Source organism: Aphidius gifuensis, linkage group LG3 (assembly GCF_014905175.1).
Source record: "Aphidius gifuensis isolate YNYX2018 linkage group LG3, ASM1490517v1, whole genome shotgun sequence".
In the NCBI taxonomy this organism is placed as follows: domain Eukaryota; kingdom Metazoa; phylum Arthropoda; class Insecta; order Hymenoptera; family Braconidae; genus Aphidius; species Aphidius gifuensis.
This window is the reverse complement of record NC_057790.1, coordinates 3404735-3422733: the sequence shown is the minus strand read 5'-3', so window position 1 is coordinate 3422733 and position 17999 is coordinate 3404735. Positions and strand designations below refer to the sequence as shown.

The 17999-nt window shown below is 31.1% G+C and overlaps 1 protein-coding gene across 6 annotated transcripts in view; it reads right to left on the bottom strand.

Moving 5' to 3' along the window:
- LOC122851467 (zinc finger homeobox protein 3) overlaps positions 1–17999 on the bottom strand; it is a 199444-nt gene that overhangs the window by 70471 nt on the left and 110974 nt on the right. For all 6 annotated transcript variants that reach the window (XM_044150703.1, XM_044150709.1, XM_044150708.1 and 3 more), the window contains 2 exons: positions 5348–8919; positions 68–3018 (listed from right to left, as the gene is read on the bottom strand). In XM_044150703.1, coding sequence (XP_044006638.1) covers positions 68–3018; positions 5348–8723 — 6327 coding nt within the window. In that variant the 5' untranslated portion in view covers positions 8724–8919. The remainder of the gene's footprint in view (positions 1–67; positions 3019–5347; positions 8920–17999) is intronic.

Sequence of the window (17999 nt, the reverse complement as noted above, 5' to 3'; positions counted from 1 at the left end):
AAAAAAAAGGCAAATAACAATTTAATAATAATAAATAATAATAGATAAAAAAAAAAAATATACTTACAGCTGCAGCTTGTTGTTGTTGTTGTTGTTGCTGTTGTTGTTGTTGTTGTTGCTGTTGAAGAGCAATATGTTGTTTTGCAAGAAGTTCCTGAGTTTGAGAATTCATTTGTGGATATGCAGATGATGCACCATCACCATAAGGTGGAGGTGGAAGCATCATAGGTACCAATGGTGGTTGTAAATTCATAGCAGCAAGTGCAGGTACATTAAGACCCAAAGGAAGTCCCATCATACCCATCATAAGCCCAGGATATTGTTGTAATTGTTGTTGTAATTGTGATGCAGCCATAGCATTTAATGCTGCTTGCATTTCTGACATTTGTTGTGCTAATGTTATTTGATTTTGTTGTTGTTGTTGCTGTTGTTGTTGTTGTGATTGATTTGTATTATTATTTGTAAGTGCATTTGGTGTTATTGATTCTGTACTTGATACAGGTGTATTACTCAAAGCTGGAGTTGTAGCTGGTGTTGTAGATGTAGCTTCTGGAGTACGACTAGCACGATCTTTACAATCTGTCATTTCTTCTTTATCACGTTTAATTTCTTTGTCAGATGTTAAATCTTGTGCTGAATTAGAAGCTGGTGTTGAACTTCGTGGTGCAGTATTTGTTGATGATGATGTTGCTGCTGTTACAACAACACTTTTTTTCTCATATTCACACTTGAATTGTTGTGCATATTGTTCAAGAAATTCACGTGGTACAAGATCACGATGTACTTCTTCACAGTGAGCTTTTAATACCCAAACACTACTAAATTCTTTATTACAATGTTGACATGTGCTTTTAGTTAGCTCTGGAATTGCTTCTTCATCCATGTTTTCATCATTATCTTGATCATCACCAATACGTTGAATTGTTTGTTGATGTTGATTTTGATGCTGCTGTTGTTGTTGCTGCTGTTGCTGTTGCTGTTGTTGTTGTTGTTGTTGTACAGCAAGTGCTAATTTTTGTTGTTCTTGTTTTTGTTGTTCTTGTTGTGCTTGTTGTAAAGCCATAGCAGCTTCTTCTTCTTTTCTTTGACGTCTTTGATGATTTTCATTAAATTGCATAACAAGATCAAAACCAAAACTTTCAAGTAAATGTTTATACATTTGTGATGTTTTAGTACGTGGTTGTGATAATATTTCTTGTGCAACTGAATTTGTTGTTTGTGTATTTTGCGTAAGTTGTTGTTGTTGTTGTTGCAATCCAGGTGTTGATGATGATGATGTTGTTTTATCAGAATTAACTGATGCCATTTGTTGTGATGCAGCTAATTGTTGAAATAATGCAAGTGGATTACTAAATATACAATACAGTTGTTGATGTGTTGCAAGTTGTTCTTGATTAACAAATAATGCACTACAACGTTGACAAGACAACATATTATTATTATTTGTATTATTTGTATTATTATTATTATTATTGTTTGTATTTGTATTTAATGGAGGACTATTTGGACTTGTTGGTCCTGGTTGTTCAATAAGTGGTCTTGCTAAATCAAGTTGTCCACTTGCAGCAAGATCTGGTAATTTACTTGCACGTGTTTGATGTAATACACTACGCATATGAATATCCAATGTACTACCCTGTGTATATGCAACTTTACAAATATTACATTTATATGGTTTTTTATCTTGATCTTGTTGTGAATCTGGTGATTCAGTTGGACTTGCAGGTGGAACAACAGATAATAATGTATTATTATTACCTGGTTCTTGCATAGCCCTTTTTAATTTATGCAAATGACTAACACTATTATAATGTACAAGAAGTATATTTTTTTGTGTAAAACTTTCTTTACATACATCACATTTATATGGTCTATTTGGATCTAAATATTTTTCCATTGGATAAGTCATTTTTTCACCTTTACGATGTAATAATGTTTTATTATGACCAGTTAAATAACTTTGTCGTGTAAATGCAACTTTACAACGATGACATTTAAATTTACGTGTTGGATCTTGATATGAATCTTCAGCAATTGGTTGACTATTAAGATAATCTTCAAGTAAACGTTCTTCTTTATGTAATGGTGCTGAATCACTAGCATCACTTTCTTCTTCATCAGCTCTTGATTCACCATCAATATTTGTATCATCACCAACAACACCACCTTGTCGTCTTATTGCTTCTTCAGTAAGTGCTTGTAATAATGGATGTGCATGTAATAAACTTTGTTTATATTGAGCAAGTTCAGCTTCTTGAAGATCAGCATGAGCTGATTCTAAATGTTTTTGTAATGCTTGAACTGAACGAAATGATCTAGCACAAAGTGCACATTTTGTTGCATCTCTTATTGCATGATATTGTGAATGTTGTTGTAATTTTTCAAGTGTTTTAAATGCTAAACTACATTGTCCACAACGATATTTATATACATGTTTTTCACTGACAGCAAGTGTTGGTGTTGTTGCTGGATGTGCTTCTCTATGATGTTGTTGTAGTTCTTCAAGTGATCTACAAACACGTCCACATACTGAACATCTTGCTATTTCTTCAATATCATCATTTGGTCTTTCTAATAAATCATCATCTTGTATTTGTTTTGTTGTTGTACTTGGTGATGTTGGAACTGTTGCTGGTGTTGGTGTATTTCTTGGATTATTATTTAACCAATGACTTTGATCAACAAGTAATAATAATCTTTGTAAACCATCAGAATTTACTGAATGTATTTGCATAACATGTTTTTCTAATGCTGGACGATCTTTAAAACCATCTTGGCACAATGGACATAATAATTCTTGTACTGGTTCTTCTTTAACAACTTCCATTTTTTCGTCGTTATCCTGAGTATGAGCAATTTGAATATGTTGTTTTAATTCTTCTTTTGACGTTGGTTGATACGTACAAAATGGACATACAACTTCTTCCATTTCGTTTTCTGGCTCTTGATCTTGGTCTTGATCGTTGTCTGGTTCTTGTTTTACCTCACTGTCGCATTCACTATCATCCTCTCGTCGTTCTGTAACAATTAAAAAAAACAAAAAAAAACAAAATTAAATAAATTAAAATAATAAATTATATAATTGTATTAGTATATTAATATATTATCATAATAATATGATAATATTGATGATAATGAGAGAGAGAGAGTGTGTGTATATAAAAACGTCAAAAAGTTTAAGTTTGTCTTGTGAGATTAGATAAAATAAATTATTTAATATATACATAATATTATAATATATAATTGTCATGATGATTTCACGTTAGTGTTGATCTCATCTATAAGAGATGTGTGTAGTCTTACAAAAACATGCGACAACATCATGATATCCATATTCGATGGATTTTTATTTTTTAAGGAAAACCAGTTTCAACTGTTTTGGTGTTAATTTCCAAAGCATTGAATCAAAAAAATTATTAACAACGAATGATTAAGAAATATATAAATATACTAGGCAGGTTTACGATAAACGGCAGTTTTCAATAACCGCTACGCGTGACGACCAAGCTCTCCAGGGCGTCACATAAATGTAATGACTCAGTCACACGACAATCTCAGATTATTATTTATAGTTAATTTACATGTACAATGTGGATTTCTTTTTCTTTTTCTGTTTTTTTTTTTTTTTTTTTTTTTTTTTGAATATACAATTTTTAATTACTGTTAAAATATATAATTTAAGTACAATATGAAAGTTTAAAATTTTACAGGGGAAAGTTTGATGAAAACAATAAATAAAAAGTTGGATTAATGTCAATTTTAAACGACTGTCGATTGAATTCGTAAGACCGGAAGTCTAATAGCTTACTAGTGTGTACGTGACGCCCCTTCGTCCGGCTGTTTTTTTTTTTTTTTTTTTTTTTACTTTACTTTTATTTCCATTCTTTTCCCCAGTAACCACATTTTGATGAAAAATTATTCATCGTAACAAATCGATCCCATGTATTTGACCATAACAACTGTTAAAGCCAAAAAGTATCAGGGTGAAAGTTTTACTATTGACAACGACAACAACGACAACAAAAACAACAACAGTATATATAAAATAAATAAGCCAAGGGGGTGGAGAAAAAGATAAAAAAAAAAATAATAAATAAAAATACAAATGAATAGCAAAATTATAAAAAAAAAAAAAAAAAAATACTAAAGACAAGAAAAGAAAAGGAAACATAAGATTGACAGAAAACCCCGGCGGCCACGCAGATGCCAGTCAAAGCAAGCAAACTCCTTACCACTGACAATCAAACGAATTATAGATTCGTAATACTGAATTAGTCAATGTGGTCATTGTTATTGGTGCGAAAGAGGTGACCAAAGAAAACGAGAGGAAGTATGTTGAAAAAAAAAGAAAAAAAAGTGGAGCACGCGTTGGACACACGCAAAAAATAAATCAAAGAAACTATGATGATACAAAACAAAAAAAAAAAAACATGCAAATAATAATATCAAAAAAATTATAAGCAACAACGACAACAGATCGAACATAGAAAAAAAAAAAAACGGACATTATTTAAAACCGCATTTGCCGTCAGTTGTGAAGGAGGTAAAAGTTGGCGCGTGTATGTGCTCTCTCCCATATAACTCTATGCTCTTGTTTCCTTCTTTTGTCAATATCAATTGAGGGTTAAATTTAAAATATATAAAAATACTACACATATATATTTGCGTGTAATACGCAAAACACGATATAAGAAAAATATATATACTTTTAGTGATGGGCACACGCCATCACCATATGCCACAAAATATTGCACAACAAACAGCTAAGAAAAAAAAAATAACCGTAATCGCAATAGTGCCAATAGTTAGCTTTTTGTTTAATTGCGATAAAAAAACAAAATCAATCAATAAATTGAAAAAATCAGCCTAAATTTATTGTTATATATTAGCATAAATTTTAAGGTGTTTTTAAAATTTTTTTGACGTTAGTTTATTGTTGTAATTTGATAAATATATACACATAAAAAACATAAAGACAAACACAGACAAACAAAGCTCATGTCAATGCCAACTGTCAGTTATTATGTCTCGTCCTTTCGTCCCTGATGTGTCTTTTATTTTTTTATTTTTTTCATTTAATTAAAAACCACGAAGTTGCATGTTATACAATTTGTAATAATCGTTGAAGGCACAAAATTACAAAATGCTAATTGAGCATTAATCATATGTGATCAGTGAGCATAAATTTTGCGTTAAATTTTTGTTATTGTTGTTAATATAATAATTGTTATTATTGTTAATTTGTATGTGTGTAATAATTTTTTTTTATTATTGTTGTTATTGCACGTAGTTAGTTTATTATTTATATTTTTTTTCTGATGAGTGTAATGATAAAAAATACACTCACCATTGATGGTGCTTGCTGGATTTGGTGTAGTTGGTGTTGTTGGACTAGCTTGTTGATTTGATGCTACATCAGGATCAGCAACAACTTGAAATACATCACCAATATCAGTGTGTGGTGTTTCATTACCTTGTATACCACTACGTCTATGTAATTGATGTAATTGTTCCATTTGTAAATGTCTCAATGATCTAACATGTTGTAATAGGGGTAATCTATGTCGTGCACTAAATCCACACAATGCACAATGATAAAGTTTTCCAATTGATTGTGTATTCGCACTTGATTCAAGTAAATGACGTAAAAGTAATGCTGCAGCTTCATGACGTGGTGATGCTGCATGTATTGCTAATTTATGAGCACTATTTGTATAATAATCACATGCATGACAACGTAATTGTGCACTTGTTGGTGATGATAAAAATTTTAATTTCCAATCATTTCTTGGACCACCTTCTTTAACATGATTAACATGTTGTAATCTTTGTAAATGTTTATCTGTTTTACAATGTAATTGAAAATTTGCTTTTAAATTTGTTTTATATGAACATAATTTACAAACAAAATTACCAGCAACAAGTGCCAATATTTCACCTTCACGTGTTCTCGTTCTGTCAATTGCAAGATGATGACCAAGTGCTTCAAGTGAATCAGTACTAAAATTATTGCATACACAACAATTATAAAGACTTGATGGATCTTGATCAGCTGGTTCTGGTGGTGGTTCCATACTGTCTGGTGATAAACCAACATCACCACCAATATTACTCATAGCACTCATATTTGCCATACCACCAATTAATTCTGGTGGTAGCTGAGGTGGTAATTGACCGCCAGTCATCATTTGTATTAATAATGCTTGATTATATGCCATATCAGCAAGTGCTGCTTCAGCATGTTGTGGTGGTTTATCAAGACCACCAAGATGCAATAGCTGTTCTAATTGCTGTTGTTGTTGCTGTTGTTGTTGTGCTGCTACTGCTTGTTGTTGTGCTTGTTGTTGATGATGATGATGTTGTTGTTGTTGTTGCTGTTGTTGTTGTTGTTGGGCTTGTTGATGATGTGATTGTAATGCTGACAATGTTTGCATATGTTTTACATTTTGTTGTAATACTAGCATATTGTGCGTATGTTTTTCACTTGTCATGTGTATCCTTAAATTTCTTGCAACATTTGTTTCATAATTACAAACATCACAACGAAATGTTGGTTTTGGTTTACCTTGTGTTACTGGTGGACCAGCCATATGTGGACTATGATTTGATTGTTGATGATGTGGACTTCTTGTTGGCATTGGTGTATCTTGTGTTGTTGATGATGATGATGATGGATTATTTGTTGCTGATGATACTGCTGATGCAGCAGCTGCAACAGCAACACCACCACCTTGTTGTAATTCTTGCATATTATTAAGATGTTTATCACTTTGCATATGTATACTAAGATTTCCCTTGGTTGTTGTTGAATAATTACAAACTTCACATCTATATGGTTTATAACCACATGTATATGTTTCACCACGTGCTAACCTTGGATGTGGTTGTCCAGCAATACAATAAATACATGATGTTTCACTCTCTGGATGTTTTTCTTTCATATGTATTTCTAATGTTTCTTGATATTTATAATGCCAATTACATTTTGGACATTTTAATGTTTTACATGAATTACGACTGTGAATACCAGCAAGTGGTCCACCAGGTCCAGCAAGACGGCTACTTGCTAATATTAATTCACATTTTGGACATTCAACACCACTTGGACGTCCTTGCATATGCTCAGGACATACACCAATTGTTGTACCAGTCAAAAAATTTGGTGGTTGTTGTGTTAATGCAGCGTATGACGAGGGTGAACCCTTTGTTGTTATTGACGCTGGTGGAGGTGATGTATAATGCATTGATTCAGGTGCTTTTGCCCATGATGCTGCACTAACTTGACCAATTGGCCATTGATGTTGTTGTTGTTGTTGTTGTTGTGATGATTGTTGTTGTTGCTGTTGTTGTTGAGATGTTTGATGATTAAAATTGAGCGAATTTGTTGTATGTGAGGTTGGTGTTGTTGGCGTTGTTGGTGATGGTCTTTGACTTGGTGCTTGTGGACTACTTGGTATACCTGGTGTACTTGCTGGTGTACTTGTTGTCGTTGGAATATCATGATCATTTAATTCTGTATTACGTTGTTGCGATTGAACTGGTGAATTTTGAGGACATGATGAACTCGTTACCGGTTCTAAAAAGCTAACTAACGGTTGTTTACCTCGTCCAACAGCTTGAATAATTGCTGATGCTGTTGTATGTGATAACATTTGTCTTTCATCATCCATAAGTGTTAATTGATGTTCACCTTGAGCATGTGCAACAAAACTTTTAGCATAACCAAAACTTAATTTACAAATAAAACACATGAGAATTGGTTTAACTGGTACTGATGCAGATGCTGGTGATAAAGCTGGTGTTATTGGTGCTTTACTACCTTCAACACTTCTATAACTTGTTACCCGATAACTATGCATAACTGGTAAATCAGGATTATGTGATGATTGTGTTGATGATGAACGTTGTTGTTGTTGTTGTTTTTGTTGTTGTTGTTGATATGCCTGATGTGCATATAATCTTGATACATAATATGCACTTGCAATTTGAGGAAATACAAGTGAATGAGGCACAGATACACCTCGTCCATCAACAATACAACCATCTGGTAATGAATCATCTTCACTTAATTCACTTTCACCCTCAATAATATATGCTGAACCATCTGGATTATAAACAATTTTACCATCAAATTTTTCAACATCACCACCCGTAGGACTTGGACTTGGACTTATTCCTTGTGATTGTTGTTGATTTTGACCTGGTGATGTTTGTTGCATTGTCATTGTTGCACTCGTTGTATTAATTGTACTTGTAGTTGTCGCTGAAGAACTAGTTGTACTATTTGTTATATTTGATGGACTTGTTGATGAGGGAATTGTATCAGCTGTTGGTGTAGGTGTTGGTATTGCATCCCGTGTACATGGTTCTGTACCTGATGGTGGACTAGCCGTACGGGGATGCTGGGGCTGATGAAGTGCAGCCCCTGCCGTCGGAGGGGACCCACCACTTCGGCCACCCTCCTCCTCCGGGCTCATCTCCTGTTTCGGTTGCGCGTACGCGGAATTTTGAAAGCCAACGCCGTGCTGATGACTTTGTTGTTGTTGCTGTTGTTGTTGTTGTTGTTGTTGGTGATGATGATGGGCAGCCACCAGCTGTTGATATAGCTGATGCTGACCAATTGCGCTCGTCGATGACGACGAGAGCTGTTGTAAATGAGAGGGTGGAATTGTGGTGTGGTGTTGTAGATGGTACTGGGAGGGATGGGGCTCACTGGAGGGCATCACCCCAAACGTGAGGCGACCGCCAGCCTCACATCACCAATTGCGCATGCGTCTGCGCTCACTTGACTATCTTTATTTACTCTCACCGCGCACGACGCCCAATTTACTTGTGTTAACGCCTTCTTCACTGTATTATCTTTTTTCTCACCCACGGTGGAAGTTTCACTAGCTACCCCGTTTAAACTCCAGGTCGTACCTGCAATCAAATAAGGAAAAAAACAATTATAATATATTTCAATTTATTATTATTATATTGGTACATGTTCAAATTATAATATTTATATTTTGCTGTGATTATCATTTTTATTAATATTATTTATAATCAGTCATTTAATTTAATTTTTTTTTTCCATATTATCAACAAACACAATGAATGAATGTACAATTTTATTTTAATATATTTAAAAACAACAAAGACAAAATTTCCAAGTGCCGCACTTTTAGAAAGCTAGTCGTCGAGTTAATCCGAGCAAACAAGAGGATGATGGCGAAGGTGAACAAAATTAAAAATAATAAAAAAATAAATAAAAAAAAAAGATAGTGAAATACGCAGAATTGCGGCAAGCTGGTCACACACAAGAAAAATATAGGCGAGAACATTTGCCCGTTTTCTTAAGGTATATGGTATGTATATGTATATAAAAAGAGAGATAGATAACAACGCTTGTTATACACAAAGAACCGATGAGAGAGCAAGAAGAATACAACAACTTAGCCATGCATATAAGGCTCTTTTTCTTGTTCTTCTTTATTTTATATATTTATTTATTTTTTTTTTTATTAGTTGGTCTCGTCTTCTTCTGGGCCAGGTTATACCTGAGCAGCCAGCTGTGTTTGCGACCCGTCGACCCGACTTATCTATCGATTGGGTATCGATAGGTTTGCCTTACTCGAACCCTCACCAAAGAATCAACCATAAAAATAAAATAAATAAGAAAAATAATCATCATAAAGAATAAAAAAAATAAAATCAGCGAAATAAAGAAAAACACATACAGTCACGACAAGATCATCGTCATGAATGCCTGCACTATGTACAATATATATCTGTCTATCAAAGTTTCTAAAGAACTCTCAATCTTTATTTAAAAAAGATTTATTCAAACAAAAAAAAAAAAAAAAAAAGATAGATTGAATATATATCAAGAAAATAAATAAATATAAAATAAATTTTAAATTTTTAAAAAATTACACAAAATTATACATCTAGAATTTAAAGAATTTTTTAAAAAAATTATACAGGTACGTATAGTATAAATATATTATTGACGAGTACACATTTTCAATGGCAATGCAAACGGTGTAAAAGTGCCAGAAGCAGCCCGGCCATTTTATAATTGCATCCCAATTACATGAAATCGAGCTGGTGGATCATCTCGCTGGCCGCCACGTTTGTGGTATACAACACGGTTAAAATATCCCTGGAATCTAACGGATCTAAAGAGTCCCTCGAAGGAGTGATAACTATGTGTATATGTGTGTAGCTAAGAAAATATCTCATTTTGCATCCACACACAAATATGTCAGTGCACTAGTGCATCTGCAGTTTTGCACAGTTGGAGAACAATCTCCACATAATATTAGACATATTATATCTACAGTTTATGCACAAGTATACATGTGAATATATAAAAATACATATATATATAAAAATGGGGGTGTATAACAGCGTGACGGCCCAAGGCACTCTCATCTCGTAGAATATCTTTCACTCCCCGTTTATTTATTCCATCTCTTTCCTTCTTGTTACATTGCATCTCGTTGCATATTATGATACGTACGTGTACCGCATTATACACGTTTTTTATTTCATATATATATTTTGTTTTTTTTTGTTATTATTATTGTTGTTGTTATTATGATTTTAATACCCCACCCCAAAGCATCTCATTCTCTTTTTTTTTTTTTCTTCAAGCTCATAATTTCATGGTACAAACTCCATAATCCAGTCGTTGTGGTATGCATGTACCCATATAGAATCCCCTGAGCATATCGAGACTTGAGACCATATCAACTTTGTAATATGCGTACATATAAGTTACACGATATTCAACACACTCATTTTCCCAGATTATCACAGCCAAGCGCCATCTCTTTTATTTCATTTTTTTATTTTCAAATGGTCCCATTTCAAGATCAATTTTTTTTTTTTTTTCTTTTCATTTTCTTCAAGGTAAATTATTACGATTTAAAATAAAGTGATGCTGTGTGATTTTACAATCAATCTATCACAATCAAATTAAGCTATATATATATAGTTTTTTTTTTTATTATATTATTTCAAGTAAAAATAAAATAAATAAGTCAATTTCGAAAAAAGACTGATGGTTATTTTATGTTTTTTTTTTCTCTTGGTTTTTTTCAAGTGAAATGTATTTTCTCATTGATCTCTTGGGTATATATTATTATTTAACGGATATAACTATCGACACGTTGTCGTTGAACATTGTGGAACAAAGAGTGACGAGGTAGTGTGATTAAAGGTCTGACCGGAAAGGTTGTAGTCGTGATTTTATTGTTAGTGAAATTAGTGATTGAATAAAACACGTACGTATCAAGTTTGGCGTGGTGAAAAAAGGAAAAAAAAAAAAAAAATCTACAAGTCTGGTATACGAATGTATATAACAAGAATAATTATTTTAACGCCATAAATTATTGCATTTGTATATATGAGACCTAGATGGCACATATATATATTATGTGTTGTATTGATGGTGTATATTGAGGAAGTTTTATATTTTTTAAATATATATACGTGACTTTACTATGATCAGACAGGTCTTTCAACACTTTCAAACATATAGCCAGACCCTTCTGCTCTTACTCTTTATTTTATTAGAGCCCCCTTCTTTCCTCTCTGACCTCCCTTTGAATATCATACACAACAGTACATCAATGTTTAGCCAGCAAATAAACGTTTGATAAATATCGAAAATACTGGCTTGCTTTCAACACCTTTTTAAATGTTTTTTATCTTTTTTTTTTTTCTTTACTTTTTGATTCCTAGAAGTATCTACACACACACACTCACACACATCTATGTATATATAGATAATGAAGAAAAATCATTTTTAACACAATTTCCATTCTCAATGACTCGATTCGTTCAAGTTATGCTGTAAATGTGCTTCAAGGTATCGTTACTTGTTTTTTTTTTTTTTTTTAATTTTTTTTAAACTGCTTGCTTGTACTGTGTGTGGTGTGAAAACCGTGACGTCCCAGAATCATCACCACCCGGGGAATTTAAAAATGAAAAACAAGGGTGGCTCAGTGTTTTCAAGGTTTCTTTTTTTTTTAAGTACATAGAAAAAATCAAGAAAAAATAATAAAATAACATCTGCTATATAACCTGGTCCTATCACCTGGCTAACTTTCCTATTTTCTGTAATTTATAGTTTTTATAGTGTTGTCACGTTGCACACGAATATCTTTTATCATCATTAACATCATGAGATATAACAATCTTCATCATAATTTATCATTTATAAATCAACGTTTATTGTATAGTTATAACAAATTTTATTTTATGTATTTTATTTTTCTATTGACAATTCTTGGAATTACTTGATGTATATTTGATGATAATAATAATAGTAATAACGGTAATAAATAATTGGCCAATGAATCGATAATCTATAAGTCTGTGGTTCTCGTGACGATACGAATGACTAAAGAACTTTTCGGCAAACCGTTCATTAAGTCACTGTATGTACACATACAAAACACTATTGATTTTATGCAATAGACAGCTAGAGACCGACCAGAAACATAATGAAAAAGTAGCTAAAAGAGGGGTGGTTTTAGGCCAAGTGGGGGATAAAAAAAAGGGGGGCAACCATTCAATAAGTATTATACAAACGCGATTTGCAACATTTTATTCTCTTCTCCCTCATATCAAAAAAAAATAAAATAAAATGAATTAAAATAGAATAAATGAAGGAAATTAGAGTAGTCAAGAGAAAGATAGTTTTGTCGATAATTCCGTGTCTAAAAGCACCAGAATAAGAAATTCAGATTCGTGCACTCGGACCTTTGAATTGTTAAGGGTATATATGTATAGAAAAAAAAAGAAATTGAGGGGAGAATTTCAAATTCATAGAATCGTCATAGTTTATCCAAGAGTTTGCGTGATAAAGTTTATTTTCTTGTAATATCAAAAAAACAATTGGAATCAATACATAGTGTGTATAAAAAATTTAAAAAACTGTAGATTTTTTTTTCATTTGTGATTTCTTAATTATAAGAAAAATAAAAAAAAAATTAAGAATAAGAATAATTGCATGAAAATGAATGCATACAGGTGGCTGAATAATTTCAAAAGTTGTATGAATTTTTTTTTTTCAAATATATATATATATTCAAAAAGCAAAATGAAACAATAAAAAAGAGTAACATTGTAAAAACAAGTATCACATTTTTGTGAATAAATAGAGAGGGGAAAATAAAAAGATAGCCGGATTTTTTGGGGACTTGTGTGGCCCCATTGTTGATGAGTCTCATTGGGACACGACCGGAAACCGAACCAATGAAAGTACACACACAAAAAACCCCACAGCTTCATTTATTATATTTCATTGACTGACCGGGTGTTACAGAGGTCCACTGTGTGTCCTCTCTTTTGTGTATATGTGTGTGTCTATAATCATCAAAAACAAGATCACGATTTTTTAAATTTTGGCCACATGACACCATCACCACCTCCGGCCGTTAAAAATAAATATCTAAGAAAAAAAAAAAAAGCCTATATTTATATAAATAAATATGGATAACTCAAAAATTTTTGAAAAGAATAAATAAAATAAAAAAAGATTGAAAATTTTACATATGCAAGATGCACGCAATTATGACAAATTATCTTGTATGCATCTCGTTATGTCGCTCGAATGAATCATCATCATCATCATCATCATCTTCCCTATCTCTTTTACTTGTTTTCAAGTAGTGATGCCAAAATTGGAATACAAAAAAAAAATATTAAATATATATTGCGTGAGTAGCAAAAACTGAGTCTTTTCATTTGGCAAAAATAAATAAATACTCATTGTGTTATATATATTTTAAAATTGAAAATTGACGATCTTTAACGGAAGTCACAAAAAAAAAATCTACCCCTCAAGTCCAGATTGCATTCGAAAGTAATTATAACGGTTTTTATTATTTATTTATTTCTTTTTTCAATGTATAATATTTTATAAATTTCTTACATATTGTCCGAATATAATTCTCTTTCCATTAATTTTTTCGTTATTATTTTATTTAACATTTTTTTTTTTATTTGCTACTTTTCAAAAGGATGGTATGCCAACCACAGTATTGTGGTGTATTTTGTATGAGGCGCGATGAAAAAACAGAGGGCAAAATGAATAATAATAAAAAAAAAAAAAAAAGATTTCGAAGGAAAAGGGTTGTGGCATGAAAAACATAAGCCAAATGGTGGTGATGATGGTGATGGTGATGGTGGATGAGAGTAATTTACGTTCGACATGAATCCAGGCAGTGTTTAATTCAGAAAAAAGATAAGTCGGGGAAGAAGCCTGTGTCGATTATGAAGTCAAATTTTTGTTTCTTTTTATCTCTTTATTTCTTTTAGTGGCGTGGAATGAGCTAAGGGGCTTCTTTGTGATATCAATTAAGTGTGATTTGCCCCTTGCCCTAACTCTTTTTAACTCTTTCCCTCGACATGATCACTATATACATTCCACTCAATACACCCCCGCTTGAAAAATCATACTATACCGACATTAACCCGCTCCCTTATAATTTCTTTCGAATGTACAACACCGTGAGAAACTTGCTCGTAACACGCACGCATGCCGCAAGCATCGAAATTCTTTCATTTTTTTTTTTTATTTATTTTCCTCTCTCTCCTTCTCTCTCACCTTTGATTATTAGATTTTGTCGATTTTTAAATAATTTTCAACCACACACAGTATACTTTTGTTTTAAATATTTAAAAAAAAAAGTTTTTTAAATCACAGTGGTGATTAGCCCTTGATCTTTCTTTTCCCTTTTTTTATTTAAAAATTTTATAAGTATTAACTATTAATTTTAATTACAAGCGTTATTACTATTATAAATTTTTTTTTTTTTTTATTTTATCGTTATAAGAATATGGAATTATAAGAAATACTTCAATTGCATTTGAATCGATTTAAAATTGCACAGTAAATACCAATGTACAAGCTGAATAAATCAAAATTATTGTATATTTGCCACAACAAGTAGTAGAAAAATATAGATAAAAAAAAATAAAATAAATAAGACATTTTTTTGTATCGATAATACAAGTTTGATAAAGAATATATAATGAATATAAAAAGACTTTTGTATATCGTGTATGTTATAGATAAAAGGTTTTATATTATTTATTGGTGAGTATAGACATTCATGATTGGCCTCAAGACCACACAATATGTGCAAAATTCGAGTGTATTTTATTTTCTACATATGTATATGTTTGAATTACCTGGAACTATATTTATTGTGAACATACAATATATTAAAATCGAGACTTTGAATTTGCGCGACAGTTGACAAACAACAGGACACGCGATAGGCCACCACCAAATTAGCCAACTTCCCCGCGACCCTTTCTTCTTTTTTAATTTTAATTTTTTTTATTATCTTTATCTATTATTTTAATATTTTTAATTATATCATGTCTGCAAATTGTAATTTTATTTTTTCCATTATGTTTAATTTCTTTTTTTTTTATTATTAAATGTGTTGTCGTTTTTTTTTCTCTCTCAATTCTCGTCATTTAATTTTCATCGATTACTTTTGTTTGTTCCAACGGTTTATTTGTCGTTCTTTGATCTACTTTACACGGGGTGTCTGATATACTTAATATATATCGCAAATAATTCCAGGAAATCATCGTGCATAATGAGTGACACACATATTCTTGATTAATGGGCACATAAAAAGAGAAAAAAAAAAAATATATATATATATTAAAAATTATAAATATATATCTGTAGGACCTATTAATTCAATTGACGACATGAACGATTACAAATTCAAGTGTATGTATGTTAAATAAAATTCACACATATTGTACAATTTTTTTTATTTTTTATTTATTTGATAATGAGCTGATGAATGTGTGTGTGTGTTGGAAGAATTAACTTTATAAAAATAAATAAAATAGTACAATATATTTTAAGAACAAAAAAAAAGAAAGAAGATGCATGTGTTGATAATTATTTATGTATAAATATATTTGCAAATATATTCATGAGTTTAAAATGTAGACTTGAACAATACTCGGGAAATGGTCATTAGAGTGTCCACGATTGGCATTGCGACTATACACGTATATGAAAAATAAAAATATATATAATATGTTCGACATGTATGTATACGTAATGGTCAATTGAATTATAGTTGTCTCAGTGGTGGTAATATATATGCTATATCGAGCAAGGCGTGATTCATTACGCACATATAAAATCATGTTACTTTCGCGCGCTCACGCACTTTTTCACGAAGCCATATTATACTTTGCACACACAAGAGTTTACTATTAAATGCAAAAAAGCATAGAATATAATAAGAGGATATAAAAAATAATATAGAAAAATAAAATATGCAATGTACCAATAAGAGAGTACATATATACAGAAGAAAAACTATATGAAGATATATAAATTTGCCTTTGACTTTTTTTTTATTTTATTATTTATATATAAAAAAAACTAATGGACCAGATTGGCTGTTATATTATATATTAAGTTCATTATATTGTCACAAACACATATCAATACATAAAAATTTTATATTATATGGGTAATATATATTCTTGAATATAATACACACCAAGCAACAAACTAAAATGTTATAGAACCACTTTTAGTGCTTGTTAATTAATTATTATATTTCAATGTTAAACGAGTCTTGGGAGTGGTTGAATAAATTTTTGTATTTCATGCTTGTCCATGAAAATATACTTTGTTTTAAAAATCCCATAAAAATATAAATAAATAAATTAAATAACCATGTCTCGTAAAAATTATTTATTTATTTTTTTTCTTTTTTTTTTTCCCTCTTTCGATTAATCATAAAAAATGTCTTTGTTTTTTATACAGAAAAGAGTATAAATTCTGCTTGGTGAATATACAGTTGATGATGTGTTTTTGTTGAACGATATAATTCCAGCAAAACCACGGCTAATCGACATTATTTCAAATTGTTGAAGTCGAGTGAATCGTTTGAAGGGAAAGGGAGGTAAAATTATTCCATTGGCTTGTAAACTACATCAAGAATCCGGTATGAAGAATGCGAATGACCGATCGTGAAATGAAATGAAAAAAAGAGAAAAAAAACATTTTGATGAAAAAATTGATAAAATAAAAAATAAATACATTTTACCGTATGTATAAATGAATATGATTATTAACAAAGAGTTACAATTTCTTTTGAGATTATTATTTTTATTGTCTGTTATTTGAAGCATTTTAAAAAGAGAGAGAAAGAGAGAGAGAGAGAAGGTATATGCAGTGTTGTTCATGTCCATATATATATATATATAACTGAATAGAGGGTTCGCTAATGACAAAATCAATGTGACATAATTAGACATGGCAGGTATATGCAAGCACCTGACGAGCTTGGAGGCCGTTGTGGCGATTGCATACAATAAAAAGCTGCAACGGGGTTAAGTCCAGAGTTATTATAAAAAAAAAAAAAACATCCTTTATAATGTATGATCGATACATTTACTACTGGACATTCATATTTATAAATAAATTTAATCGAATACTTGACGTGGCAAAACTTTGTTGTGTGAAAAGTTTTACAATATACATTTTATTTAAAAAAAAAAAATAATAAACGAGTCTTTTAATTTGAATAAAAAATAAAATAAAACCCTTTTTAATGTACATTATCGATTACAAAGATATGATATAAAAAAATAAATAAAACACGCTTGAAAAAAATTAACAAAATAAATTTTTATATAGATATGACATAAATTATTTTTTAAGATCATTAAAAATATATTTTTAATTGACATTTTAATCAGGTTATTGATTGGCAATGTAAGCATGATTAAAATGTATTTTTAAAATAATAAATAATAGAAAAAAAAAAATTAACAATAATAGTGAATGGACAGCATGTATAACACGCTCTAAATTCTCGATAAGTCAAACGACACCTTTTCTCTCTTCTCTTCCTGCATTATGGGAACACTAGTCTCGCACAAACACACCCGATAAGCATCACACGCGGTGTATGAAGCAGCAATCGGTGCTGTTTGCAAGCTGGGCCATC